Below are 25,822 nucleotides of genomic sequence, written 5' to 3' on the forward strand. Positions count from 1 at the left end.
GCCGTGATATTTCCGCAACATGGGTGAGACAACGTTGAACACCGCGCTGAAGAACGGCCACGATTGGAGTGCTGTTGGCGGTCATTTACCATCGTTTACGTTGGACACCAGACGGCGAGATAGCACCCATGTGGGAAGTCATGACCCTCTCACATTGGCACTCTTATTTGTCCATGTTCTCGTTGTGCTGAGGGCGCAGTGTCAACGCTCTAGACCACCTCTTGATCCCAATCTATCTTCTGTTGTTTGACGGATGCATGTTGGCGGATCATAGGTCGCACGAGCAATCTCTTAGCCGGCATTGCATCCATGACGACAGCCATCTTGATCTTGTATGATCGTAGCTTCCCGTCGCGCAGGACAGACAAGAGCGAAAGCACTGCAATATCCAGATCGTTTCGATCATCTGCGGGATCATTGGCCCATCGACATCGGTCCAGACGGTAAATGACAATCGTGATCTCTGTCTGTATATCGAACGCGGTCAGTATTGGTACCAGCAGCGCTGACATCTGTCCAAAGGCCATGTCATCATCATCGTGCTGCCAGAGCTGAGACTGAACGGCATCTTCAATGTCGTTACGCAGATGCCATAGCGCTTCCGGGTGTTGAGCTGCCAGCTGGTATACAAGATGACGGACAACATCTGACTAGCTCGGTCGTGTGTGCTTGCTGGCGAAGGACGTGGGCTGGCATAAGTAGCAGACCACCACTGGAGTCGGACCAGGCAGACCGCTCAGCAGGAACTCTGCCCGCTTCTGCTCACAGCCTTCTATGATCAGGAGAATGGCATAAGACGACCAGTTGAGCTCGGTCTGGCTGTCTCCAAGCCAGTTCTGCCCTGCCAAAAGTAGCAGTGGGCGCTCAGTCTTGATCCAGGCCTGGAAAGCTGGCTCCGTGGTCAGCGCATGTCCCATGTCGGCTTTTGCAGAGTGCCCTTCTGGCACTCACGACGTGAATGCTCGTTGTCGAGAACAGCCTTTGATCTTGCTGTTGATGAGCTTTCAAGACGCGACGCAGATCGCCAAGATGTGCATCACGTGCTCGATCGTCTGCGGACTGCCAGTGGGTCTGTGCCTCTTTGACGCGCCAGTTCGTATCTGTTGTTGTCGTTGTCAACTTCTGCAACTGTTCCCGCATATCATATATCTCAGTTCCAGGATTACGATTTCCCGCTCCTTGCACATCTCCAGGAGCCGCCCGCGGATCTGTGCGACTGTCTCCATCTTCGATTCCTTCGGAGACATGGCACTCGCGAGCCTTCGCAGGCTTCCTCGAGGCGCGAGGCCTTCAGCAGTTTCGCGGCAAAACTCGATGACCAGTCCGCACACGTCTGCTAATAGAGTACGCAGGCTATCTTTTTGATTGGGTCGCTGAAGCGTTTGGAGTCGGGGAAAGGCATACGCAAGCTCTTGCAATGCTTGCTCAATGCTGTCCTCGCGCTGCTGCTTGTGGACTGCCACGCTCAGGAGTAGCGATATTGTACCATATGTGAGACCTCCATACTGCGAGTCCGCTCCTTTGATCAGCTCTGCGATGCCTGAAAAGCTGCCAAGAAACTCTGCAAAGGTACAAAGCAGACCTTGGAATCCTGAGCATTCTGCGCATGATAGAACTTGCTTTGGGCCTTTGCTTCATCTGAAGCAGCTGAGTCGGCCTCGATGAGGCTTTTGATCTGCTGTTCGACGTCCACTCTGTTCAAGCCGTACAGGGAAGAGGGATCTTGTGCAGTCAAAGCAGATCTGTTTCCGCTCAGCCGCTGACGCTGGGATTGTGATCAATGTCAAGTCACTTTTGGAATCATGGAGCCTCTGAATCGACGCCAGCAATCTGAAATATATGAGTCAATTGTACAACGCATTGTCAAGACTCACTGCTCACGGAGAATGTTTATCGCCCGCAGCGAGCCAGGCTTGAACTTTTACCGGCTCCATAACGAGGGTGAGACCATGGTCTTCGTGAGTTTGATGCTCGTTAGCAATTGACCAGACTTCATGATCATCGTCAGAGCGACATCCATCGCCGCTTCACCGCTTCACCGGTCCACCTCCGCAGTCTCGGAGTTCTCCTCAGAGAGGTAGTGTGCCGCAACACGCTGCATCTGTAGCAAGGATGGTCTATTTCTGCCTGCGGACGGTGTTGCTGCTTCGGCCGTGTGGTGCTCAGCTCGCTTAACAACCATGTCTGCAGTCACGCTCGTCTGGAAGATCATGCAACCCCCAGGTAAATTCGGACGAATGACATACGAGTTGGATCCCTCAATAAGCACAACCGGTATGAGGGCTCCACTGTACGATCGCAGGCGCGCGGCTAGATGGACATATCGACACCTGGCGGGCAGCTGGGTCGCGTCAGGTCCCTGTTCGGCCAGGACGCAACGCTGCTGCTCCAGAAGAATCATAAAGCTCGTCGCCTCTCATGCAAAGCGATCGGTGCCATACGATACGTGCACAAATCCGAACAATCAAATGGCAGGCCAGGCTGACGGCTCATTCGTGCCTAACGAGCACAGCATGGGTTTGTGCTACACCAGATGGTACTTCGGACTAACGACTCATAGTTTCAGCAAAGCCCCCACAGCAACACATCGAGCCACGCAATGGCATCGTACCTTGAGGCACGGGTTGCGCAACTCGAATAAGCTTTGGCACAACGCTCCTATCTGGAGCAGAGTGGCTACCCATCCAATTATCAGCAAGGTCTTGTCGGCGGTCCTTTGGCATTACAATCGAAGCGCTAGAGTCATGGTTTCGATCGCGAGACACCATGAAAGCGTTCGGCAAGATCAAGTTTGAGCTTCTGTGGACCCTATTCCCCCACTGTTCGAAGATATATGCCCGGACCTACATGACCGAATTGCAGCTGCTCGAGCTGCGAAGTTGCTCTGATCTCGAACTGGAGGCTGGCGAGAGTTTTCGAGTGACATGTGGCAGTCTCGACTGGGATGGAAGTAGTTACTCGCGCTACAATTACGGTTTCTACATCAAGCCTTTCAGCGATGAGCGACCAATCAATAGTCTCGAAGTGTTCCCGACAGAATACTACTCCAACGAAGCGGGGCAGTACAACAACAGTGAGTTACGCAGCCATGTGGTCGAGCGTGGGCGGAAATATAGTGAGCTGTGCACTGGGGACCCGTTCACGTTTCAGTGTCACTATTCTGGTGCGGTTCTAGTAAGCCCCAATGGTCTCAACGGAGCTGTCTCTAGCCGCTTGGACTTTGCGGCTACGATTCGTTTGCTCAACCGTCAGCAGCATTTCCGGGATCGGGGAGATAATGAGATGATATCCGTTGATCTGGTGGAGAAGCAAGCACGCGTCATACTTGACAATCACGTTTTCCTGCGGTCGGAAAGGAATGCTTCTGAAACGGGTGACACACCTCCGCTTGAGAGAAAGATCTCGACATTGGTTCAGACCGAGTGTTTGTGCTCAAGCTGCGCAAAGTCCTCATTGCAGCAATGGGGACTGACTGATCAAACAAGCCGCTTCACGGACAATGAGGAACGCCTGTCCATGTTACCTCCTAGGCTTCTTGGATTCGCGTTGAAAAAGAGCCTCTGGTGTCAATTCAGCGTTGATAAGGCCACTCGCGTTAATCTCGAGCAGACCCGAGAGACAGAGCCTTTCGAGAGGGAACTGCAACTTGACCCTGAATCAAAAAGGCTTGTCATGGCACTGGTCAAGGAGCATGAATCTCATAGGTCGGCGCTGTCATCGAGTATCGGTGGACCGGTTGACGCTAAAGCTTTTGACATTAATCGAGGGCAAAGGTCAGGGCGTTGCCGTTATGCTGCATGGGCCTCCAGGTGTCGGCAAAACTCTCACTGGTAAGTGCCCAGGGATAAAGCCATCGCCGTCTGTCCAACCCATATCGCCGCGGTGCATATCAGCATTTACTCTCCATACAGCGCCATAGCTAACGAACTTCATCCGTAGCTGAGACCATCGCCCTCGCAACTGGACGTCCACTTTTTACCGTATCGGTCGCGGAGATCGGTATCGAGCCTCCGGAAGTCGAGAGGAAATTATCTGACGTGTTCGCCGATGCTGCTCGTTGGGGTGCTGTGCTATTCATCGATGAAGCAGATGTATTTGTGGAAGAGCGAACCAAATTTGACCTGAAAAGGAATGCCATGGTTTCTGTTTTCTTGAGATGCTTGGAGTACTACGATGGTGAGTTGCATGCATATACCGCTCGAGTACCCTCTAGGCTGATCGTTATGCAGGCATCATCATCATGACCACCACCAATAGGATTACATCAATCAACGTAGCCGTTCAGTCTCGAATCATTTGGCCATCTAGTACCACGATCTAACCCAAGCTCAACGCATCGAGATCTACAAGAATCGAGTAGAGCGAATCCCCGAAGTTGAGATCGAAGATCGAAAGGACTTGCTCGAAAGTCTGACCCTTGATCGGGTCACAAGGCGACCGCGGTCAACTGAGCGATGCCCTTGGCCACTCCTGACCGCGTGTGCTGAAGGCGATCCATCGACATAGCTAAATGGATAAGGCCTGCCAAGCTTTGGAACAAAGGCATTGAGCGAAATAAGTGTCTGGCTTGATAAAGACATCGATCTTCCCGACTTGCCGGCTAACAGAGACACGCATGCATAGCAGATCAATGCCTTGCAACATCATAATGCGTTGATTCTGTTCACACGATTCATTCATGACACTGCGCAACACATTCCCTAGGACCATTATACTCAACAACACATTGAGCACACGACACATCAAGACAAAGATGGTCTCTTCCATATATATACCTTGAGGTCACGGTCCTTTTACACATTCCTTCTACCCAGAGTCCCATCCACCACTGCAAGAACACCACCCTTTGCATTCAAAACCACACACATCCAACCGACTCTACCAAACCAACCACACAAACACACCACTTACCTCCGCCAACAACCCACCTGCACATCATGCAGGTTCTCACCCTCCTCCTCGCGACCACAGCCGTGATCACCGCCTCACCCATCCCGGCCAACTCCGCCACGGAGACCCTCGACCATACTAACCTCACCAAGCGTTCTTCCGCAATGTGCCTCGATTGCTTCTCGTGCAAGGCAAAGCAGCAGGGGCCCGTCCTTAAGTACACACTCCGCATCGGCGCCCCGTACATCAACGGTGCTGGCTGCGACTCGATCAAGAAGCAACTCACGGACGATGACAGCGTGCCTGAGATCGACAGCTGGAGCTGCAAGGACGACAAGGGCATGACCAAGATCTCTTTCGTCGCCTGGGACTACAACCAGGGCTGGCAGATATCGCAGGCATTCAATCGCGCGTACCCATCTATCAAGGCTAAGCACCCATACGGGTTCAACTGTCCGAACAACTAATCGAGCCTAGGCTTGACAGTTGGGGGCGAGGGATCATGAGATAGCGGAGTGAGAAAGGGGACGTGTACGATAGTAAATTGGAAGTGATCAGGGCCAAGGGTGTACAATAGCAATTTGGACGTTATGGGAATGCGGATATGCCTTTCTCTTCGATAGAATGTATTAACACTGGGTTCATAAACTTCTTGTGCAGTCTCATATTCGAAATGCGTCTAATTAACGAAATCTGTATTAGCTCCAGCAAAATATTCTGTATGCTTGTCTTCATTATATCCTACACAAAAGTGATGGTCTCCAGCGGAACTTTCAAACCATAAGTTTACCACATCTTCACAAGTAATTCTTGAATCTGACTCCAGGAACCGTGATTCATTTAATCTTCGCTGTTTGAGGCGGCGGGGGGGGGGGGCATGCTGTATCATGTCTGACCAGTCGTGAGTAAAAAGCAAACGCACCACGACGTAGAACGTGCTCGCTCGAACTTTAAGCGGGGCACATGTGAATCTTGGCTGGTAGCAGGAAGTTTAATTGCGGGGCGAGATCCATTTTACAGACAGAATCTTCATAAAGCGCTGCGCTTCACCCCCGCTTGAAGCAACCCGGTCTATCTTCCACGCACAACATTATGCGCTCGACCGCACTTCCCTCGCGCTGAGATCGAGAAGTAGCAGACTATCCGCAGCACTCCTACCACAGCCAGTGTCGTAACATGAATAAAGTACGGATTCATCAACTGACCTCAATGCAGATGTCTGCCACAAAAGCACTTTCCGACGCCGCCGCATGCCTCAGCAATCTCACGATCTGCGATGAAGCATCGACCTCTTCGGAACCAGTCACTCGAGCTTCCACGAAAGTGTTCGCCATTCCCGAGCTGGTCGAGAACATCCTCGACCACATCACCTCACCACTCGAGCTATTCGCCCTCGGCCGAGTCAGCACCGTCTTCCACGACACCATTGGAATGCAGAAGAACAAGGTCAAGGTGTTTCTGGAGCCAAGCGCTAGCCCAAAGTTACGCGTCTTCCACCTCACCAAGCTGCTGCTCGCCAAAGGCCTCTGGAACTCGCTCTACCCTTTCAGATTCGCCGGCCTCACCTACCGCGAACGCGTACGGGACGAAGACGCTCATCAAATCGCCGTCGACCAAATCGTGCTCAAGCTGCAAGTCGATCGGGAGTGGGCACGCGAGAACTACAGCAAAGCGAAACAAGACATCTTCGACGATAGTCTACCATACAAGCGCGAAGCATCATGGCAGAGTGTGCGCCTCGGAGACGGCAAGCGTCAACTTCGAGTCGAGATCTTGAACTAGGTTTGTCTCAAGTGCGGTCCAGGAGAAGAAGTCACTCTGGCACAGATCTTGAGAGCTTGTGAACAGCACGTATTGTCGGCCGAGATTGTGATGGCAAGGCCCAAGCGCACCATGTCTGCTATCAGGTACTTGGCGAGCTTGAAAGAGGACACTGAGTACGTTACGACCGAGCACAGAGGCATCGTCCGGTAGCGCTCTGGTATGAGAACGCTTCTCGGAGTGGCTCTGGGCAGCTTGCTCGACTCGATGCTCTAGGGAGTTGAGATGGCTGCTGTCACAGTGAGCACAACGGTACTGTCGTCATTGCCCAGTGGCTTTTGTAGTTGGTCACTGATTGTGTTGGAAATGGCGAGGCCTCTCCACTGTCCTTCTGTCAGAGGTGAAGGTCCAGGACTGCTAGCAGCTGCCCATCATGGCACTCCAAGAACGATCTGCTCCTTCCTTGAGTCAGACCAGCTCTCACGCCGCACTCAACTCCACAACCCTCCACTCATAATCCCCAAGCACCACCTTGCCACCCATCACCAAATCCTTCGCCTCCATCGCCACCCCAGTCGGCATCCACATATCCCCCAACCTCACCTCCCTCCTCCACCCCATCTTCGCCTCCCACCCCCACCTCTCAACCACCACATGGTTATCCCCAACCCTCATAACCCCCTGACACCACTGCCCAACCCTAACCACCATCCCCGTCGCCTTCCCCTCATACCCATCAAGCACCAACACAACAACATCAACCTTGCCATCCTCCCGTTGCGACTCAACTTTCTCGTCGTTCCAGACTTCCTCGTACTCGGTGACCTTGCCCGTGTCAGGATTGAGCATGCTGCCTTTCTCGAGAGTGCGGTTGTCGGTGAGCGGGAACATGTCGCCTTCATCTGTCACGTTCTCCACGTTTGTATATCTTGAGTCGATCCAGTGCGTCCAGGTTGAGTGCATGGTGGGGCTTTCGTCCGTGGATCTTGGTGGGATGATGGTGGAGGAGGATGTGCCGGCGAAGGCCCAGTCGAGGGCGGTGAAGGACTGGACGCCTGAGGTAGTGTTAGTCAGGAGTATTGACAGCTGTTGGGAGGATGTATGAGAATACCTGGTGCGACATCTGGGACTGCGTTGAGCATGCGGATATCCACGAAGCGGTTTTCGGGAGATGTCACGACGATCGTGGTCGTTGGTTCGCTGGGTTTTTCGGGAAGCCAGCGGATGTTTTCGCGCTTCGATATGCTTGGTGCCATGCTGCGGCGATGATGTGTCTGTTTACGAGTGGCGATGAGAGAATATTGTTGACGAAGTGAGGTCTGAAGCTCGGCGTTTGAGATACGAGGGAAGTCGCCACCACTTTCGGCAGTCGCAACTACATTATGTTCATTCACTATGTACAACATATGTGCTCATTATATACAAGTAGTCACCACTCCGTCGTCTTTGTACACGTATATACAGTCTGTAAGCCACACCACGCAGCTTAGGAAATCTCATCGCAGTCCTTCGCAGCAGTCACATTACCGCTTGGCTCATTTGGCGCTGCTCGGCGGTGATCTCTGGCACTGGAGGCACGCCAATGGTGTCGAACGGGTCCATGCCTTCATCTTCAGTGGCAGGCGTTGGCGGAATCATGGACAGCTTGTGACCCATGAAGCTGTTCTTGTTGAAGGCGTCGAAGTTCACGTTCGAGGGCATGCTAGTCGGGCAGCCAGCACTGACACTGTTTCGTACGTAGTTGGGCGTGCGGTAGACTGGCATAGAGCCACCGACTGGAGCTCTGGTAGCGCCTGCGCTTGCGACGCTGGAGCTGCGACTGTCAGTGGCTGGCGTCGACTGGAAAGCGGTTGACATTCTGCGGAAGAGATTGCTGCCAGCACTCGAAATGCTGAGGTTGCGTGGTGCCTTGTCCTCGTTGTTCTGGTCGTGCGTATCCAGCATGTAGAAGATGCCTTTCAAGCCAGCGTTTGCAGCCAGGACTGATGCCTTGATAGTGTTGAAGCTGTCCTCGAGTCGAATGAAGTCGTCGATTTTCTGGTCCAGTGTCTCGAACTGCTTGGTAACTACCTCAACACAGTCTGCAATGATGGTTAAGCCAGTGATGTAGACATTTGCTGCCTGCTCCTGTGCATGAATCGGAGTCTGGTTGATCAAGGCAATGGCGGAGTTCGAAAGCTTGTCAATGGCCATTTCTGCTTTACTCTTCTGCATGCTGATATCGACATAGAGCTTCGACCGGTCTGCCTGCTTATCATCGTCCCGCATCGAGTTCTTCAAGTTGTCGTGAACAACTTGGAAGGCATCCTGGTGCATGAACGACAAAGCACCGTTGAGGTTGTCCAAAGCAGCCAGGAGTGCATCTGCCTCGTCGCCCAAGGTCGCTGAGAGTGTTGCAAAGTGGTTCGTGCCTTCCAACAGGCCAGCTGCCTGCAACGATTTGAAGAAGCCAAAGTCACCGCTGCGACTAGCTGCATGAAGATTGTGTCGGACAAGCGTAATTCGTTGCGTCCAGTGCAACTGTTTGATGGCTGGAGTGGTCATGTTGTGAGAGTTTCTTGTTGGTGCACAACTCGAGTCTAGATCCTTCTCTTTCGGGAAGCTGCAAGTCAATTGTGATATGTACAACGAAGCGGTGTCGAGTCCGAAGAGTAAGAAGATACGGGCCGAACGGGATACGGCAAACACCTACTCATAGTATATGCGCCGGGCAGTCATTGTTGCAAAAGGTGGATGCTGATGGTCTGGATGGTCCACGGCGACGCCGCCAAAGACTCTTGTCGCATGGGTGACCCAGTGAGGATATGCTCGGCTGTAGATAGGGACGCTTCTGGGCAACACAGATCTGTCGCGAAACCTGTTCCAGTAGCACGCAGTCGGTAGCGAGGAATGTGTGTGGTAGCCGTTCGGTTGGTATTGCCAATTCTTTGTAAGGCAACTGCTCGCGGAAAGTCTTCGTTGCACAGGCAGCTTGACACGAAACATCGGACAAAGGGCATATAAATCCTCCTTTCATTGTGATTTTCTGCCAACCAGGTCGTTGGGAAGTGTTCAGCCATATGCGGGCAAGAAACTCAGACAGAAAACGTCATTTTGATCAGCATCCAGGTGCGCAGCAGGACCGTAGAAGAATCGGATCTTCTAGGACTAGTCGACATTGAAGGGCTCGCTGGCCATGAGCAATGGGGCTGTCATCGTGGTGGTCATCCTGGCGAGCGGCTTCTCTGTCTTGCTCGCATGGGCCATCTGCAGGAAGTGGCGAGGAGAACCTGATGGAGTGTCATCGTCGTTCGCTTGATGGGCAGGGTATCAGGAGACATTGGCAATGGTGCAATGGTTGAAGGAGGAGAAGTTGAACGCGAAGGCAACACGAAAGATGGCTCGTGGCTGACTCATGGCTTGGCTGCGACTCGAGCGATCTGCCCGATCCTTTCTACAGCCTCGACACCACCAGCAACACGTCAATGATGTGAGATATCGATGTTGCCAGTACTGCTGTGGGAGATTTACAGAACACCCTAACCGCCCATACGACTGACCCCAACGATGCTTGTGCGATGCACGCCGAGACAGCAGGGACGACATGACCTCTGACGAACCACGAATCCAACAAGATGTATGCCGACCCTCCGTCTCAAGGCAGTGCCTGTGAACGAACAATGTTGGTATCAGGCTCTGTGCTTTTAGACTGAGGCCATGGGATAGCAAAAGGCCTAGAAGGATATGGTGATCTACGATGCGAATCCTTTCCATGTCCACAACAACATCAATGCTAAGGCTTATGGCTCAAGAGAAGAGGTGGCGAAGGACTGATACGGACAACCCCAAGAGCCCAAGAAATTTTGTTGGGCAAGAACGACTCGACACCATCATTGCTGGAATGAAGCTCTTCTGCGGCATCTCTGGATACAGTAAGCGTTTCATGCTGTTCACAGGACCTTCGTGCCTGCAAAGCAGTTCTGTCCATCCTCGCTTTGTCAGCGATACAATACAATGCTGCGGCTATACCACTCTAGTCATGCTCCTTTGTCCAGGAATAGCCGCTTTGTGGTGGCTGCGACAATGGCATGGTCATCACCAACACTGCTGCGTCGTTCCCCTCGATACTACTTTCTACAGACAATCTTGACGCTGCGCGCTACCATTACCAATTGTCTTTCCCAAGCTGCAGGCCAGCATTGCTCATCGTTCCGTTTCTCTTGCCACGAGATCACGACTTGCTTCCGGTAAGCATCTACGACTGACGATTCTATCTACGAACGTTTCTGGTAAACGATACAACATGGCGTCTAATGACTACATTGACTCAGCGCAGCACGCTTACTGTAACCGCTTCTGCTGCTCTGACTTCTTCAGGTACCAGGAAGCTGAGCTTTCTCTTCCGGCATCGCTGCAAACCGAGATCCTCCCAATCTTCAGCCAGGAACACTTCACTGCAGACAAGCAGTACGCTACTGGGTACGATGCCATAGCAGACTCTCTCAGACTTGCCAGTCAGTTACTGCTGAGTGGCGGAGCTGCTCGCTATATCTGCACGATGGTCGAAGGCAACGTCTTCCACATCCACGAGGATGACACTAGGACCAGAGTCACTCTGCCGGACATCTACAGACTCCGAGCGGAAGGTAAGAAGCCATTGTTCGCCCAATACCCACGCAGTAAACATGTCCAGAATAGCGTTTACACCAAAGCCAGAGCACGACAGATTCTGGACAATCTGTCGAAGCTGGTGACCTTCCACTTCGACGACTCGCTTCCTGACGGCATGAACGGTATGACCCAGACCCTTCCGGGCCCACTGACTACTGAGCAGGCTCGAGTCTTTCCAGGGGGTTCCAACGTCCGCATCCGCATAGCAGGTTTTATCTACAAGAAGCTGAACTCCCTTAACGCTCAGCAGGACCCCCATCGCGAGTACAGTCAACGCGATATCGAGAAGGTCCTTCACATACGCTTCACCCTAGCGAAGCTCCTCGTCCACGAACTCGGTCACGCCCTCAACATTGCTGTTCAAGGCTCGATCAAGTCCATCGGCGAGCCTTTCGATGGTGATTGTGAGCTTTCTGAGGGTGGCTTTGCGCTCGAGAATGCTATCTTCGACGGCATCCTTGGTGTGAATTCCTGCATGTCCCACAAAAACTACACAAACAAATGCAGCCGAGCCTGTACTGACTTCGCCAACACAACCTCCACGATTCCCCTCACGCTCGACGAGTGGCCATCGGGTACGTATCAGCACAGCTACCAGCGAGCCGGTCTCCTGCTAGCTTCACGCCGCCAGCTGCCGAAGGTCGATAAGACACATCGAGTCCCGCTGATGTTTCTACAGAACCTGTTCTCGCGAGCCTACTGGGAGCACTTCGTTGACCCCGAGAGTCTAGGTCCGTTGACGGTACCCACGGCGGGGATTTGGTACGGTAATTGTGAGTCTACACCATGCGAGATTGACGAGATTCAGGAAGGGGAGTTTCCGAAAGATGCGCTGTGGGATATTGTTATGGATGAGGTCGCTGCTGGCAGTAGACCTCTTGTTACGATCACGAGTGATGAAGATAGCGAGAAGGTGAGACACGTGCCTTTGAGAGGTTCTATTGATTCTGATGTGTCTGCTACTGACCTGACGGAGGCTGTTGAGGTCGATCAGCCTGTGGCGTTGATCGGCTGGGCTGAAGCGGTTGAGCAGCCTGTCGCAGTTGTGAAGCAGGTTGCGTCGGGTAAGCCTGTTGTGGTGACCCCGCCTGTGGCTGTTGAGCTTTGTGCTGAGCAAGGTTGGGCGGGACCTCAGCCGTTGTGGTTGATGGCTGCGGAGCGGGCTGTTTGACAGAGGAGGCGAGGGCAGGTTTGTAGAAAGTAAGTGTAGAGTGAACCCAACATGTCTGCGACTTTGCTGATGTTCTTGTGCACTTTCCCGCCTCTGAAGTACAGCACATCATATTCCGCTCCTCCGCTGTGGTTGACGCAAATGGAGCGTCACGAAAGCCATTTGCCTCTGTACTTATCATGCTTATGGCAGAACGCGATGTCGTTCCATTTCCTCTGCACGATCTTGAATCCTTGCTCGACGACATGGCCAAAAGTAGGGTCGCCAGGCAACATCGTTGCGGTGCTGGCTATCAACAAACCTTGACAAGAGATGAAGAACCTGAATTTCTGACCAGGAAAGCCGACTCGGACACTGGTCCAAGATCCCAAGCCTGCCAAGTATGTTGGATCGTTGAGTAACGCGACGACTTGATCTTCCTTGTGTGCTTCGATGAAGTCGCGCCGAAGCTCGAACTCAAGGTCGAGCGCAGAGCCAATGCGGGTGATCCAATCGATGCGAAATGGGTACACTGTAGCATGATGGTGTAGACAGCGGTGAATGCGGCCGGAAAGCTGGTAAGGATTTCCATAGCCATGCTCGAGGCACATCAAGCGGCGAATGTGTAGCGAGCGTCCGATCAAGGCAGAGAAGGCGGTGTTGACGCGGCGTATCATGAACAAGCGGTACGGTTCGCAGCTCAAGAGGATGTTCTCGAGAAGTTCCGGGATCGCGAAGACTCTGGCCGCCGCCATCTTGGCTGTGTCAGTATTGGTGATCTTAAGCTGGGCGTGTGACCAGAACAAACGGTGTTGAGGTGTATGGACTCGAAAAGAAGCCGTTGAGTGAGCTGGTAGCGTTTGTAGACGAAAGCTGAGGTGGGATCGAGCTTGAGCTTGGAGCTTGGATCAAGCAAACGGCGTGCGGCTTTTGCCGAACTTGGCGTCACATGCCGCGTTTCAGATCGCGACGTCGTTCTTGCTCCACTTGCACGTTCCTTCCTCACAAAAGAATCCACATCTACAGACCAGAGCCTGATTACGAGAGTCAAAATCGCCACGCGCGCCACTTCCACCACCACGATCTTCAGATCCGCAGCAAGGTAAGCGACAACGGTAGAGATGAGTGGCACACAAAGGCTAACAGCACTGCGCGCAGATGACATCGAAGACCGAACCACGCGCGGCAGCTCAAGTCTGCGCTATTCCTGAACTGCTCGAAAACATCCTTCTCAACGTGGAACCGTTCAAACTCTTCACACTACAATCGGTCAACAGCACGTTCCAGGATTTGATTCAGAACACGAAGTCCTTGAGGCGGCGGATGTGCCTGGAACCATCAGTCGATCGCGAAAAGGTCGCACAACTCTTACAAGAGCCTCGCATCAGAAAAGTCACCCACCCATTCAGAATCTCTTTGCATCATGGCAACGAAACGTCGGGGGTTCCTCGGTACTTCAACTTCGAGCTACAATGTGCGTGGGTGGCCCAGATGCAGCGCGAGTTGCCAGATGAGACGACACCTCCTCGCGCGGACCGCTTTGAGTGCATGGGAGGCGGCAATTGGCGGAAGATCAAAATCGGCGATCCAGGTGGCTCAACGATATCTGCAGATCTATCGTGTGAAGATACTATGGTCCTGGAGAACACACTTGCCGTGAGCTGCGACGCCGATCTGGGTTCTGCCACGGCGCGAATGGTCAAGAAAGTGCAGCGCAGCTGGTTCGACGTCTGCTGTATGTATGATGGTGATACGGACACATGAAGTTGGAGACGAAGAGCGCTTTTACATCCGATCGCAGGTAGAGAGTAGACTTTCATTTTTTAGGCTGAACTGCGAACGACTTTTTGATGAGCAATCGATCCTTCGATTACGATAACTACTTTTGGCATGGCGGACAATCGAAGGGTCACTTCATAGCGCAGTGATACAACTCAATCCTTCGCGCAATAAAGCCCTGTTAGCCTCAGCTAGGGGTACACACGACATCACGACTCGAGTACACGAGAGCGCGAGAACGGCTCAGCGAGATGCTAGGGAAGTGTATGGAGGTTCCGGCCATCTTTTTCTGGTACATGTTGAAGAAGTAAGACAGAACGAAGATCTAGGCTCAGTCTTGGAAAGGATGATGGGTGCTACACAGAGAGGCTGGCGTCATGTTATTTGTTACTGCTAACTAGGGAACGTCGCGTGGAGGGTGGCACACACTTGAGGCCCACGATTCAGGTGCTCGAGAGCGCGGGAGAAATTGTGAGAAAGCCGCTAGCGAAGTACAAGGAAGTTTCGAGCTCATGCGATTGACTTTTATGCAAGTGAGGCGCAAGTGAAATGCAGTCCGTGCAGAGTGGTCTGTTATTCACATGCTCTAAGGCGCGAGTCATCTTCAATGTATTTCTGCAAGCAAAGCACCTCTTCACACTCGTCATCAACTTCAATATCAACTCGTCGAAAAACCGCGCCACCAGGCTACACAGCGTACTACGCCTTTTCTCAAGCCATTGTAACTGTCGCTGACCTGATACAGACCATGCAAAGCACCATCTCAAGTTCTGTAACTGGCGCCTCCACAGAAAGTGACTGCAGCGTGAGCCAAACCAAGGCAAATAAGCAACAGATGCCTCTCGAAACAGAGCAAAACGTCACGACGGCAGCAAGCAAAGCAATGGCAATCGTCGAGTTGGCGGAGATGATCACGCTCCAACTACCACCCAAAGACATCGTCGCCGTACAGCGCATCGACAAGCTATGGGAGAACGTCAGCAAGCGCATCATCTCGAGATCTCCATACCTCAGCACGGCTTTCTCCACCTCGCCGGCACCTCCGAAGGGATATGTCGAGCTTCACAGCAGCGCTGGTAACATCACCGCAGGGTATCATCTCCACTACACTCAAGACAGAACCAGGCAACCTAGCAAAGCAATCCTGCAGATCCACCCCGCGATCAGTCTCCAGACCAGACACGCCGACCAGCTCAAGGAGATGGTCCTAACCATCAACCCTTCTCATCTCCTTTCCTGGGGTGCAGGATCCTGGCGAAACATGTTCCTAACCCAACCGCCAATCTTCTGCTCGGATGTTCTCTCGTTTGGGATGGGTGTTGAGCATCTTTCGGGCGGCTATAGGCCTGGTGGACGTCACGATGTAGTCCCTTTCGACGTACCATTGACTCTGGGGATTCTACACGCTGTCGCTGTCGAGCTGGCTGGAGGACGTTTGCTGCTAAGATCGAGATATGCGACGGCGCTCAAGATCACGTTGAGGAACTATCAGAATCACCGCCAAGATTTCATTGACGAGGGAAGTGACTGGGTTCGTTTGGCGAAGGAAGGATCGATGCAAAGTATCCCATATGAATACTGGGATTAAAGTTGGCGCTCACTCGACCCACAATCCGGTCGAACTTGAGGGGGCTGGAGTGAAACTACGTTCTGGTCATGAAGATGGTTTTCAGAGTTGAGGCTGGGCTAGAGGTGATGTATCGGTAGAAGTATCCCACTCGAAATGGACCATGCGGGAAAGAAGCACCAGCGAGATGTGGAGAACAGACAAGGTGAACTTAGGTCACAAGAACGACAGACTCTTGTTCCAGTGTCCATGTTAGCATTACGCCATTGATCTAGTTGAACGCAATCGCTTAGAATGTCCATAGGATATGCATTTGCAAATCTGTAGTGGATGCACCGACTTCGTCACAAGCAGGACAAGCACGTCGTCGAGGGCACAGGTCAGCGGACATGGTCCATCCCCGTTAGTCCTCGTAGTAGTCCTCACGCTCTTCTTCGAGCTCCTCGCGTGCCTCCTGCAGATCCTCAAGCTCGCTACTGCTGGCATCGGAGTCAGCGGCTGCCTCGACGGCCTCGTTGTAGTCCTGCTGGGCCTCGTGGAGTGACTCGGCGTCGCTGTCATGTGCTGGTGGAGCGGCAGGTGTGCCGTAAGCGTATGCTGGATCAGCTGGTGGGGAGACGAAGTTGGGGTTGCCACCTGCAGGGGCGGCGTGGTGTCCGTCATCGCTGTCCGAGTCGTCTGTGAAGTGGTTAGTACTGCGATGGTGGCGATAGATATCAAGAAGCGGCATGGCTCACGAGCAATGGCAGCACCAACAAGACCACCCACGGCCAGACCACCAGCACCAGCTAGCAGCATGTTGCGAGTGTCATTGTCCTTCTCCTTCTTCTTGTCCTTCTCCTTCTTGTCAATGTCGCCGTAGTAGTTCTGAGCATTCTGCTGATGCTGAGGATCGTTGTAGCCTTGAGCGGGCATGGCACCTCCGTACTGGCTGTGGAAGCCACCTGCATCCTGACCGTGACCTCCGCCGCCACCCATGTGGCTGGCACCGTAGGCAGCTGCACCTGCCGCGCCAAGACCGGCCACGCCAGCAGCTGTTCCGAAGCCGCGGTCACCGCCAGAGCTGGCGTGGAAGTCGGAAGGTGGGTTCCACTCAGCGCGGCCAGTGGTCTCTACGTAGTATTCGCGCTGGCTTTGCTGGTCGAACTGCTTGATCCAGCGTTGTGGTTGAGGAGGCGAGCCCTGTGGGCCGCCGTGTTGAGGTTGGCCGTACTGCTGGGATTGGTCGTAATGGGGTTGCTGGCCGTACGAAGAGTGGTCGCCGCCGTAGCTCTGGTTCTGTGGTGGGCCGCCGTACTGCTGTTGGTGGCCACCATATTGCTGCTGCTGGCCGCCGTACTGAGGTTGGCCGTACTGTTGCTGCTGCTGTCCGTACGAATCGTGTCCGCCGTACTGAGGCTGGCTTGGAGGAGCACTGCCGCCGTAGTATGAGTCGGATTGGCCACGAGTGCCTTCGTGACTGCTGTCCGCTGGCTTCGACTCGGACTTCTTGTCATCACCGACGTTGAACTTTTCCTCGAACTCCTTGGTCAGTTTCTTGAAGAACGACATCTTTGCTGCTGGTAAGATGGAGAAGTGTTCGAGGGTCTGGAAACTAGTGTCTGGGGAGGGAGTGATTGATGATGAGTGAGGTTTGTTTGTTTGTACGAAGGATCAGCTTGGGCAAAGCTATTTGAGCGATGGCGGGGCAGGCACGGTGACTTATCGATATGACCCCTGCAGACTCGCGACACTTGCATGTCTCGCATGTGAGGCCTCCTGCTAAAATCGGGTCCAAGAGTCCACATGTTCTACAGTCCACCTGCGTTGTGGAATCATGCCAAGCCGCGAATGCAGGACGTCTTTGTTGGCGTGCAGAGTAGATCTCATGCTGGCTTATCCGAGCGAACGATGTCGCGGCGGTCCATACAAGCGCAGCTTCGTGACAGCTGAGCTCTATGCGACCCTTGCTGCTGTCCATACATATCCCGCTCCATTTTCGTGGAGAATGCAAACACATAGCGAGGCATCAACCGCGCGGTTGCATCCTAGCGGCCGGTTGCTTGAGGCTCTGCGGACTTCGTATGGATAGCCAATCGTTGAGCAGAGCCAAGCCTCAGTCTGAGCAGTCCATGTAGCACTATCTACAAGCATGTGTGCAACAGTCTCAACAACGGCATGTTGTGTGGAGGGTACAGCATGGAAGCGAAGACGAAGATGCAAAGGAACGGTGAAGTCGTTGTTGACGCGTGGCGGCTCGTGCGGAAGCTACTGCCGCACCGCCGAGAACCTTGTAATTTGTCCGCCACGCTTAGCGCGACCAGGATTGTGAATGTTGACCCCGACTTCACCTTGATGTCGATATCGACGCTGACTGCTCGCTGAGTGAAGTGCGAACACATGAGCCATGGTCGGTTTGTTTGTCGCTGATCCATCACGCTCGTACATGTGATGCTACACGCACACCCAACCGCCAGGACGAGCCTCGCACGACCGATCTCATCCTCCGCCGATCCTGTTTACGCTTCGTCCGCGCCTGGGCCAACAGCAAAGAAACTGCAAGTCCAAATCAAAAGTCGGCCCGTGTGTGTCAGTATGAGAGCGGTACAAGAGAAAGGTCGTGGACTTCGGCAAGCTTGATCGTGAGGTGACGTGACACGGTAATACTCCTAAAGTACTCTTTGCAGCCTCCAGGCCTCAGCTATTAGCCAAGACACTGATGGCCTAGGTAAGGCGTCAGCATCCGCGGGCTATAAGGGCAGCCCGCACACCCAATGTCAGTGGAATGGGCGGTACTTCTCTGCGCTGTGTTGCTGCCGGTGGTGGGGTGGGGTGGAGGGATGAGGGATGGGAAAAGAGGTAGGAAGGCATACTCCGCACCGGGTTAACCGCTACTAGTCACCAAATAACCTTGCGCGAATGGGTAGAAAGCACAAACGCGGATAAGATGATAAGCGTAGCAGCTTCCAGGGCAGCGATCGGGAGTGTTCAGAGATGCTCGAGGCCCGGATGTGCTGCAATCTGACAGAAATACAGCAAGCAGCCAGGGCACTCATCCTACTCTTATTCGATTTTTGCTGGATCCAACGACAGGCGAAACCTCGCCCACGGCCCGCCGTACCACAACCAATCCGTTACGCGTACGAGTCAGCGCCGATGGAGGGTTGGTGGTGCGAAGTGTGCAAGATTTGGTGTTCCTGGATGCAGTAAATGTAGGTTGGTAGTAGAGGGGATAAGAAAAAGACTCAAGAAGATCGCATCTTTGCACCAGGTTAACCATGTACAGGGCCCCGATCGGCCTTGCGCAATCGGGTAGAGTTACGCAAACGCGGTCTTTCGGGGGGGGGGGGGGCGCTGTATAGGCGTCCAGGACCGCAGTCGGCGAGAGTGGTCATGCTGTCAAGACCCAGGTGTGCGCAGTCGGGTAGAGCTACGCAAGCAGTCGAGACTCGATTCGCACTCTCTGGTTGCCTTCTGCTGGATCCAACACAGGACGGGAACCTTGGACGGTCCTGCGTACCGCACTCGATCAATACGCGTCCGGCCTTGCGCTGAAGAAGGAAGTGGTGGTGCTAGCGAGTGGTTATGGTAGTGTAGAAGAAAGAATGAGAATAAGTGGAAGAAGAAGGGTTAGGCAGTGGCGGGGTTTTTAAACCATTGTGCACGGATCACACGCGTTGTGCCGCCAGAATCGCGGTACGTCACACGAGAGAAGACATGCATTCACTGGATCGCACCAACAGAGCAACTGTGAACTTCTCGACGTTCACTGATGGCGACCATTGACTCACGAGTTCTGATCGCGTCCCCTGGGATGACGAAGCCATGGATCGCGGGCACGCAACATTCATTCACCTGGAAAGTGGGCCCGACTCACGTGCCCCGTCTTTAAAACGTGCTTCCACCTCACTCTCTCCAGCTAAAACATTTCACGCACACGCAACCCACCTGACCACTGTGACATTTCCCCGGAGACAACACGCAGTCATGCCGCCACGAAAGAAGGGCACTGCGCGCGCAAGCGACGGTGGAGCTGGAAACTTGGACGGTATGCAACCCACCCAAAATGCGAAACCAGTATATCTTTGCATGACCAGTCCCTCATTAACGTGTTATAGATCTTCCAGTTGGTGGCACCGAAGAAGGCCGTTTCAGCCCAGAGAGGCATGGATTTTGGAAAGACAAGACAGGCCATGAGCGACGGCAAAACGCACGAGCGGCTGCCGACTCAGATGAGCGTGGCCAGCAAACAGCTCTGAGTCCAGATCTTCGTGAAGAGGGAGACCAGCAGCAGGACGAGAAGTTCAAGACGAGAAAGTCAAAGAAGAGAAAGCGCAAGCCCGAGGTAAGTCGCATCACGAGCAGCTTGTAGTTACGTACCTGGAACGGAGCCACAGAACTAATGATACGACAGCCCACAACGACCGTGCCGCCAACGAGCAGCAAAAAGGCGAAGGATAAGATCGAAGAGCACCTAAGCTTCGTCAAGCCGTTCGATGTGTTTAAGACATCATTCTCAGCCTACACAGATGCTGATGCGTTGAAGGCCGAGCTATCACTTGCCTTGAAACTCGAGCAATCATTGAGCGAGCGACCCGCGTTCTCCTCAAAAAGCAACCATTCACAGTATCTGGCAGGCCTCAAGCAGCACATCGCCATCTTGATACGACAGGATGGGTCTCTTGGGCCTCACTACATCATTCCGTTACCCTCTTCGACCACTCGAGAACCTGCTGAGCGTGTTCTCGACTCACATTTCTTGGTCCTAGCAGACAAAATCGTCGCCGACGCAGACCCCGATGACCAATTTGTCACTAGAGACCTGGACTTCACAGACCTCAACGCAGTCGAGTACGAGCTCGAGCACAGCAACCACTTGCGACAATTGCTTAAAAGCGATAAGAAGTTCCAGGCTCGTGCTTCGAAGCCATCCATATTCTACCGCACCGTGCAAGACTGGATTGATTGTTTGGATACCCACAAGCAGATGTTGAAGCTGCGACAGAACAAGGCAAAACATTTATATCGTGAAGCGGTACGCAACGGTGACCAGACGTCAATGACTGCAAGCCAAAGCTTTGCAGGTCTTGACAAAGTCCTCGAATCTCTCACCAACAGCCTGCGACCATACGATGACGCGACCACCCAGAAGTCCCCTCTCACTGACTGCGAAGACGCGCAGTGCAACATCCAGGCTTCGAGCGATAAGTCGAATCTCGAACACATGCGCAAGACATTCGGGGTGTATCTCAGCGAGATGGACGAGCGGGTTGGGGATGCTGACGTGGACGTTTCCAACACGAACCTGAATGCCCCGGAGCACGCAGCCGCTAAGAAGGACAAGTTTGCCCACGAGCAGGCCGTCAGAGCAGTGAGTTCGCTCGTGGCCATGGTCGATGCGCAGCTTGACAATCTCAAAAAGAGAAAGGAAGCGGAAGCAAACGCACTGTGAGCGATATGCGAGATGTGTGCACCGCCGATACTGCGGCCATGGAGAGGGAGCTGTACCTCACGGCTGTGCGAACCCTTGGTACAATGACTATAAGCGACGCGACCCGGTCTGGTTGGAGCTCATATTAAAGTCGCCTTCGGCTTTACTGCACAGGACATTGACGAGGCTGCATGACACACCAGGCATAAGACTTTGTGCAGATTGACGATTTCAGTCATAGAAGAGACTATGGCGATGAGCGTGGAGCTGGCGTTTTTTGATTGTTTTCTTACTACCTGCCGTGTATGTGCACTACGCGACGCGATATGAAGGATTAATGCATAGGCGAATTGTAGTATGCTGGCGCTCTCGAAAGATGATGCCTCGGTCCCAGAACACATGATTACCTAATACTGACGTAACCTGTCTCGCACATTCACTCGTCCTACTCGTCCCAACATGGCAAGAATAGAAGGCATAGATCGCATGTGATTGCATTGCAAAATGCTACTACAAGCTTCGGGATGAGGAGGCTTGAAGCCTATATCTCCCCTGATCCCTGATCCCTGCAGCCCTTGCATGCTCCATCCCCGCCAAGATGTTCGACGTGAACGTCACAGTCGTCGTGACCGTCAACCAAGTCGCAGACCAAATCGATAGAAGGAAGGTGCACTCGCGGAAAGGCAATAGCCAAGCTTCTGAACGCACTTTCCCAGTGCGAGCATCCGGACGCGGCGGCTCTCAGCGCGGCTATGCTTCCACCACACTGGACTTTGGCAATGGCAGAAAGATACGAGGAATCGCAAATGGTCCCGGTCAGACAATCAGCTTCGGTCTAGGGACATTCGCCTCCCACCTCTTCACCGGCCTCTTCGGCTTTCTGGCGACCAGCATGATCTCTCTCTTCCCGCCTTCGAAAGGACCTTATGAGATTCCGCCCTGGTGGCTCCAGCTCCTTCATCCCATCAAACTGCTCGCCAGAATTCTGGACCTCATCTTCTCCCTCTTCCGCCTCGACAATACAATAAAGAAGAACATCTCCATCGTCTGCATCTCCGATACCCACTCCCTCACAACCCGCAACATCCCCCACGGCGACATCCTCATCCACGCCGGCGATCTCACAAACTCAGGCACGCCCTCCGAAATCCAGGAGCAGATATACTGGCTCTCCTCCCTCCCCCACACACACAAAATCATCATAGCCGGCAACCACGACACCTGGCTGGACCCCAACAGTCGTGCAACCCTCCCCCTCGAAGACCAGGACGGCAAACTGGACTGGACAGACCTCATCTACCTCCAATCAACCTCCACAACCCTCGACTTCTCCCACCGCACTGGCATCAACAAAGGCCAGATCAAGATCTTCGGAATGCCGCACACGCCCGACATTCTCGGTCCAGAGCATGCGTTCCAATACCAACGCGGGACCGACGTCTGGACGAATACGATTCCTGACGATACCGATATTGTCGTAACGCATACGCCGCCTCGCTATCATTTAGACCTTCCTGGAGTGACGGCGATGGGCGATGACTTTTTGCTTCGTGAAGTTGCTCGTGTCAAGCCAGGTCTGCACGTCTTCGGCCATATACATGCCGGCAAGAGTGATATATTCGGCTCAGCGAAAGGAGGGCAGGAAATCGTTAGATGGGATGAGAGAGAGGAGCATTTCGAGGGTGCGGTGAGGTCAGGGCATCCATTTGGGATTTTTAGTAATGTGGTTGCGATGTGGCATTTGTGGATGTTGTTCTTCAGTGGGATCGTGGGAGTTGTGAGGGATTGGTGTGGGTGGGATGTGGAGAGTACGAGGATGGTCAATGCGAGCATGGTCTACTGTAACACGGGAGTCATTGGGAACGAGGCGCAGGTTGTGTACCTTTAGGAGAGCATCTATTAGGGCCGGAAGTTGCTAGCTATGACTTTGTTCATCACATCAATTTTTGTATCATCGCACATCACCTTGACCCAACCCTATACCAGTACCGAAAGTCCTGTGTTGCCTGTCTCCTAGGAGTATCTATCTCCCATCCCTCTCTGTCGATATCACCCACCTCTACCACGACTCCCACTTCTGCCCACCCATCGCCACCAGCCGATTGAAAAGCTCATCCCTCAACACCATCGCCGTAATAATCCACGAATTACCCCTCTTATCAATAATCTCCAACCCATCCGCCACCTCCCTCCCCGTAGCCCACCCCACCACCAACTTCGACTTCCAACCCAGGCCCCCAATCTTCTTCAACTCCTTGATATCCGCAATCGCCACAGTCCACACAGGATGCAGCTCATCGTCGAGATCGCCAGAGGATGTGACGATATTCTTATCAACACTGAAGCCCACACACGGAATCGTCGCTTTCGTCGCGATGTACGCATGTCCCCTCTTGCCATGGCATCGACACTTGAAGTCGACAGGACCGCTGAGCTTGTTGTCGCGCTTGCTGGGGATGACGCCCAATCGTTGTTTGGAGACTTCGCTGCCGGCTTTGGCTTTGACGTGGTCTGCACCGAGGATGCCGTCAACGGTGGTTTTGATACTACCTTTTACCGCTGCGAGGACTCGTGCGCCCTTCTTGCCGTGTTTCTTCTCCACTGCTTCGTCGACGTCGCCGCCGGCGGTTTGCTGGGGTATGGATGGGTCGCGTTCCATCGCTGCTTGGATTTCTTCGGGTGAGGCGTTGAGGGGCCAGTCGGAGCCGACTGCTTTGATGTGAGCGTCGGTGAGCTCGACGGGCTCGTCATCGGGTGGTGAGAGGCCAGCGTACGGTGGAGGTGGGAGAGGAGCTTTATTGGCTTCGCCGATTCGCAGGAGGGTAATAGTGAGCTGAGCATTGGTGGGCACGCCCTTGAGAAGTGTGTTGCGAAGCTCGAGCAATTTCTGCCACTTAGGGAAGTTGGTGTTGAGCCAATCAAGACCTCGCCAGATGAGCGGGTCTCCGAAGAAGCCAAAGCCGATACCGAATGTTGTGCCTTTCACGACCATATATGACGAGATGAAGAACGAGCCAGCTAGGACCGGCACCAGGACGGCTGCCAGGCGTAGTCGAACGACATCCTTGGGAAATGGCGGAGTCGGTTCCAGTGCATTGCCAAATCGTTCCCACGTATCAGTCACATCGGCAAGACCATGCATGACAGGTCGCATCTTGTTCCAGATCGCAGTCTCCATCGGCTCCTTGGACTTGTCGTGCTTCACGTCACCGCTTGCGGAGTTTCGGGCCTTACTGGCGCTCACAGCCATCGCTGTCGGATCAGGAACGCTGTCGCCAGTCTCACTCTCCTTCTCAGCTCCAGGTGGATCACCCTGAGGATGTTTGCCACTCACGCTGGCGAGGGCAACAGAGGTGATACTGTTGACGAAGTTGCTAGCCTCAGCTTCAACAGCCTCACCTTTGTGCTTCTCTGGTGCGCCCGTGGCAGAGTCAGTAGATCCTAGTACTCCTGCCTTGGGCTTTTGCACGCCACCGGTACTGCCCGAGACGAGGGCGAGCGGAGCTGGAGGGAACAGGGCCTCTCGACATCGTGGGTATGTGATCAAGGCAATCACCAAGCAGAGTAATGCAGGCACAAGAAGATCAAGCAGCCAAGCCACAAAGTACCCAACACAGAAATAAGTCGTTCGTTGTGTCTCCCTCCAAGAACGCAGACGCACGATATGCTTGCCAAACCCCATGAGACCAATAATCACCGTCATATACAGCCGTTCGACATTCGCTCGTAGCTTGTCCGGAGAAAACTCTTCTTCATCGGCGATGTTGAGGTCCAGCTTGCCAGGAGGCGGGTAAGGGAATTCCTTCACATGGTACATTTGCTTGTTGAATCGCCGCACCAGCACCCACAGCTCATCGTTTGGCATCTTTCCGATGAGAGGGTTAGGGATCTCGTCCACATGATCCAGCCAGCCTAAGTCCTTGACTTCATCACTATGAGCCAGCTGAGCGGCGCCCTTGTCATCGTGGTCCGCCATGGCCAGTGCATGGCTTTCTGTCGGCTCCTGCGTGAGGGAGTGGGAGGTCTCCTCCTTGTCCGGATTCGTCACAGGATCCATGTTGTCCGGTATAGGAAGGAAGTCTGTCAAAGTGGGAGGAGAGGCCATGTTGATAGATGCCCAGGGATTAGATGTGGATACTTGCAGTGATGTGGCCTTTGCGGGTGTTTCATCATCTCGATGCAGAACGCAAGATTGGGCCTATCGAGACAAAGCGTTTAGCCTCTTTCACGTGCAGGTGCCGGCGCGATTTGCCATGTGGAGATTGCGTCATGACACAGGGGTCTTCAGCGCTAGTCTGTTTCGGGGCAGCTACGTTCGGGGAGTTCCATCGGCGTACTCCGTACAGTATATGCTATATCGATGGTCTACTGAGAAAGGTTCGTTGTCAAGCTGATAATCGCTGCTGAGGCAGCACAATTACTGTTGCCGTGCACCATTGTTTCAAAGAGATAGCACGGGCGGCGCGGCCGACTTCGAGATTTCGGCAAGAAGCAGCACAACAACGATACAGACATCACCACCTCAACTCTACCTGTGTCCTTGCACAGCTGGAATGCGTCTGACATCGTTCACCTACTCTCCTACTAGCCGCACACCACACCACATACACACTCT

General features: G+C 53.5%; 14 protein-coding genes across 14 annotated transcripts; 8 read left to right on the forward strand and 6 right to left on the reverse strand.

The window, feature by feature from the left end:
• Positions 1-209: 209 nt before the first annotated feature.
• CLAFUR5_09881 (uncharacterized protein) lies at positions 210-917 on the reverse strand (the record flags this gene model as incomplete). Its single annotated transcript, XM_047909029.1, has 2 exons — positions 210-650; positions 708-917. The coding sequence occupies 2 exons, from the start codon at positions 915-917 to the stop codon at positions 210-212; spliced, it is 651 nt and encodes a 216-aa protein (XP_047764223.1).
• A 2,774-nt stretch (positions 918-3,691) lies between these two features.
• On the forward strand, positions 3,692-4,321 carry CLAFUR5_09882 (uncharacterized protein; the record flags this gene model as incomplete). The annotated part of the gene is made up of 3 exons (XM_047909030.1): positions 3,692-3,830; positions 3,940-4,176; positions 4,230-4,321. The coding sequence occupies 3 exons, from the start codon at positions 3,692-3,694 to the stop codon at positions 4,319-4,321; spliced, it is 468 nt and encodes a 155-aa protein (XP_047764523.1).
• A 616-nt stretch (positions 4,322-4,937) lies between these two features.
• Positions 4,938-5,357, forward strand: CLAFUR5_09883 (uncharacterized protein; the record flags this gene model as incomplete). Its single annotated transcript, XM_047909031.1, has 1 exon — positions 4,938-5,357. One exon carries the CDS (start codon positions 4,938-4,940, stop codon positions 5,355-5,357), a length of 420 nt encoding a protein of 139 aa, XP_047764522.1.
• Positions 5,358-6,066: 709 nt separating this feature from the next.
• Positions 6,067-6,672, forward strand: CLAFUR5_09884 (uncharacterized protein; the record flags this gene model as incomplete). Its single annotated transcript, XM_047909032.1, has 1 exon — positions 6,067-6,672. One exon carries the CDS (start codon positions 6,067-6,069, stop codon positions 6,670-6,672), a length of 606 nt encoding a protein of 201 aa, XP_047764525.1.
• A 459-nt stretch (positions 6,673-7,131) lies between these two features.
• On the reverse strand, positions 7,132-8,057 carry CLAFUR5_09885 (uncharacterized protein; the record flags this gene model as incomplete). Its single annotated transcript, XM_047909033.1, has 2 exons — positions 7,132-7,706; positions 7,763-8,057. 2 exons carry the CDS (start codon positions 8,055-8,057, stop codon positions 7,132-7,134), a joined length of 870 nt encoding a protein of 289 aa, XP_047764524.1.
• Positions 8,058-8,169: 112 nt separating this feature from the next.
• CLAFUR5_09886 (uncharacterized protein) lies at positions 8,170-9,195 on the reverse strand (the record flags this gene model as incomplete). The annotated part of the gene is made up of 1 exon (XM_047909034.1): positions 8,170-9,195. The coding sequence occupies one exon, from the start codon at positions 9,193-9,195 to the stop codon at positions 8,170-8,172; it is 1,026 nt and encodes a 341-aa protein (XP_047764666.1).
• Positions 9,196-10,933: 1,738 nt separating this feature from the next.
• Positions 10,934-12,472, forward strand: CLAFUR5_09887 (uncharacterized protein; the record flags this gene model as incomplete). The annotated part of the gene is made up of 1 exon (XM_047909035.1): positions 10,934-12,472. One exon carries the CDS (start codon positions 10,934-10,936, stop codon positions 12,470-12,472), a length of 1,539 nt encoding a protein of 512 aa, XP_047764526.1.
• A 149-nt stretch (positions 12,473-12,621) lies between these two features.
• CLAFUR5_09888 (uncharacterized protein) lies at positions 12,622-13,206 on the reverse strand (the record flags this gene model as incomplete). The annotated part of the gene is made up of 1 exon (XM_047909036.1): positions 12,622-13,206. The coding sequence occupies one exon, from the start codon at positions 13,204-13,206 to the stop codon at positions 12,622-12,624; it is 585 nt and encodes a 194-aa protein (XP_047764288.1).
• Positions 13,207-13,609: 403 nt separating this feature from the next.
• Positions 13,610-14,215, forward strand: CLAFUR5_09889 (uncharacterized protein; the record flags this gene model as incomplete). The annotated part of the gene is made up of 1 exon (XM_047909037.1): positions 13,610-14,215. The coding sequence occupies one exon, from the start codon at positions 13,610-13,612 to the stop codon at positions 14,213-14,215; it is 606 nt and encodes a 201-aa protein (XP_047764287.1).
• Positions 14,216-15,113: 898 nt separating this feature from the next.
• On the forward strand, positions 15,114-15,818 carry CLAFUR5_20303 (uncharacterized protein; the record flags this gene model as incomplete). Its single annotated transcript, XM_059463139.1, has 1 exon — positions 15,114-15,818. The coding sequence occupies one exon, from the start codon at positions 15,114-15,116 to the stop codon at positions 15,816-15,818; it is 705 nt and encodes a 234-aa protein (XP_059319053.1).
• A 382-nt stretch (positions 15,819-16,200) lies between these two features.
• Positions 16,201-17,348, reverse strand: CLAFUR5_09890 (uncharacterized protein; the record flags this gene model as incomplete). Its single annotated transcript, XM_047909038.1, has 2 exons — positions 16,201-16,475; positions 16,535-17,348. The coding sequence occupies 2 exons, from the start codon at positions 17,346-17,348 to the stop codon at positions 16,201-16,203; spliced, it is 1,089 nt and encodes a 362-aa protein (XP_047764817.1).
• Positions 17,349-19,601: 2,253 nt separating this feature from the next.
• On the forward strand, positions 19,602-21,228 carry CLAFUR5_09891 (uncharacterized protein; the record flags this gene model as incomplete). Its single annotated transcript, XM_047909039.1, has 3 exons — positions 19,602-19,824; positions 19,895-20,121; positions 20,191-21,228. 3 exons carry the CDS (start codon positions 19,602-19,604, stop codon positions 21,226-21,228), a joined length of 1,488 nt encoding a protein of 495 aa, XP_047764818.1.
• A 577-nt stretch (positions 21,229-21,805) lies between these two features.
• On the forward strand, positions 21,806-23,095 carry CLAFUR5_09892 (putative rhamnogalacturonate lyase C; the record flags this gene model as incomplete). The annotated part of the gene is made up of 1 exon (XM_047909040.1): positions 21,806-23,095. One exon carries the CDS (start codon positions 21,806-21,808, stop codon positions 23,093-23,095), a length of 1,290 nt encoding a protein of 429 aa, XP_047764815.1.
• A 171-nt stretch (positions 23,096-23,266) lies between these two features.
• Positions 23,267-25,312, reverse strand: CLAFUR5_09893 (uncharacterized protein; the record flags this gene model as incomplete). The annotated part of the gene is made up of 1 exon (XM_047909041.1): positions 23,267-25,312. One exon carries the CDS (start codon positions 25,310-25,312, stop codon positions 23,267-23,269), a length of 2,046 nt encoding a protein of 681 aa, XP_047764816.1.
• Positions 25,313-25,822: the final 510 nt, after the last annotated feature.

The sequence above is a fragment of the Fulvia fulva genome, chromosome 7, assembly GCF_020509005.1.
Source record: "Fulvia fulva chromosome 7, complete sequence".
Taxonomy (NCBI): Eukaryota; Fungi; Ascomycota; class Dothideomycetes; order Mycosphaerellales; family Mycosphaerellaceae; genus Fulvia; species Fulvia fulva.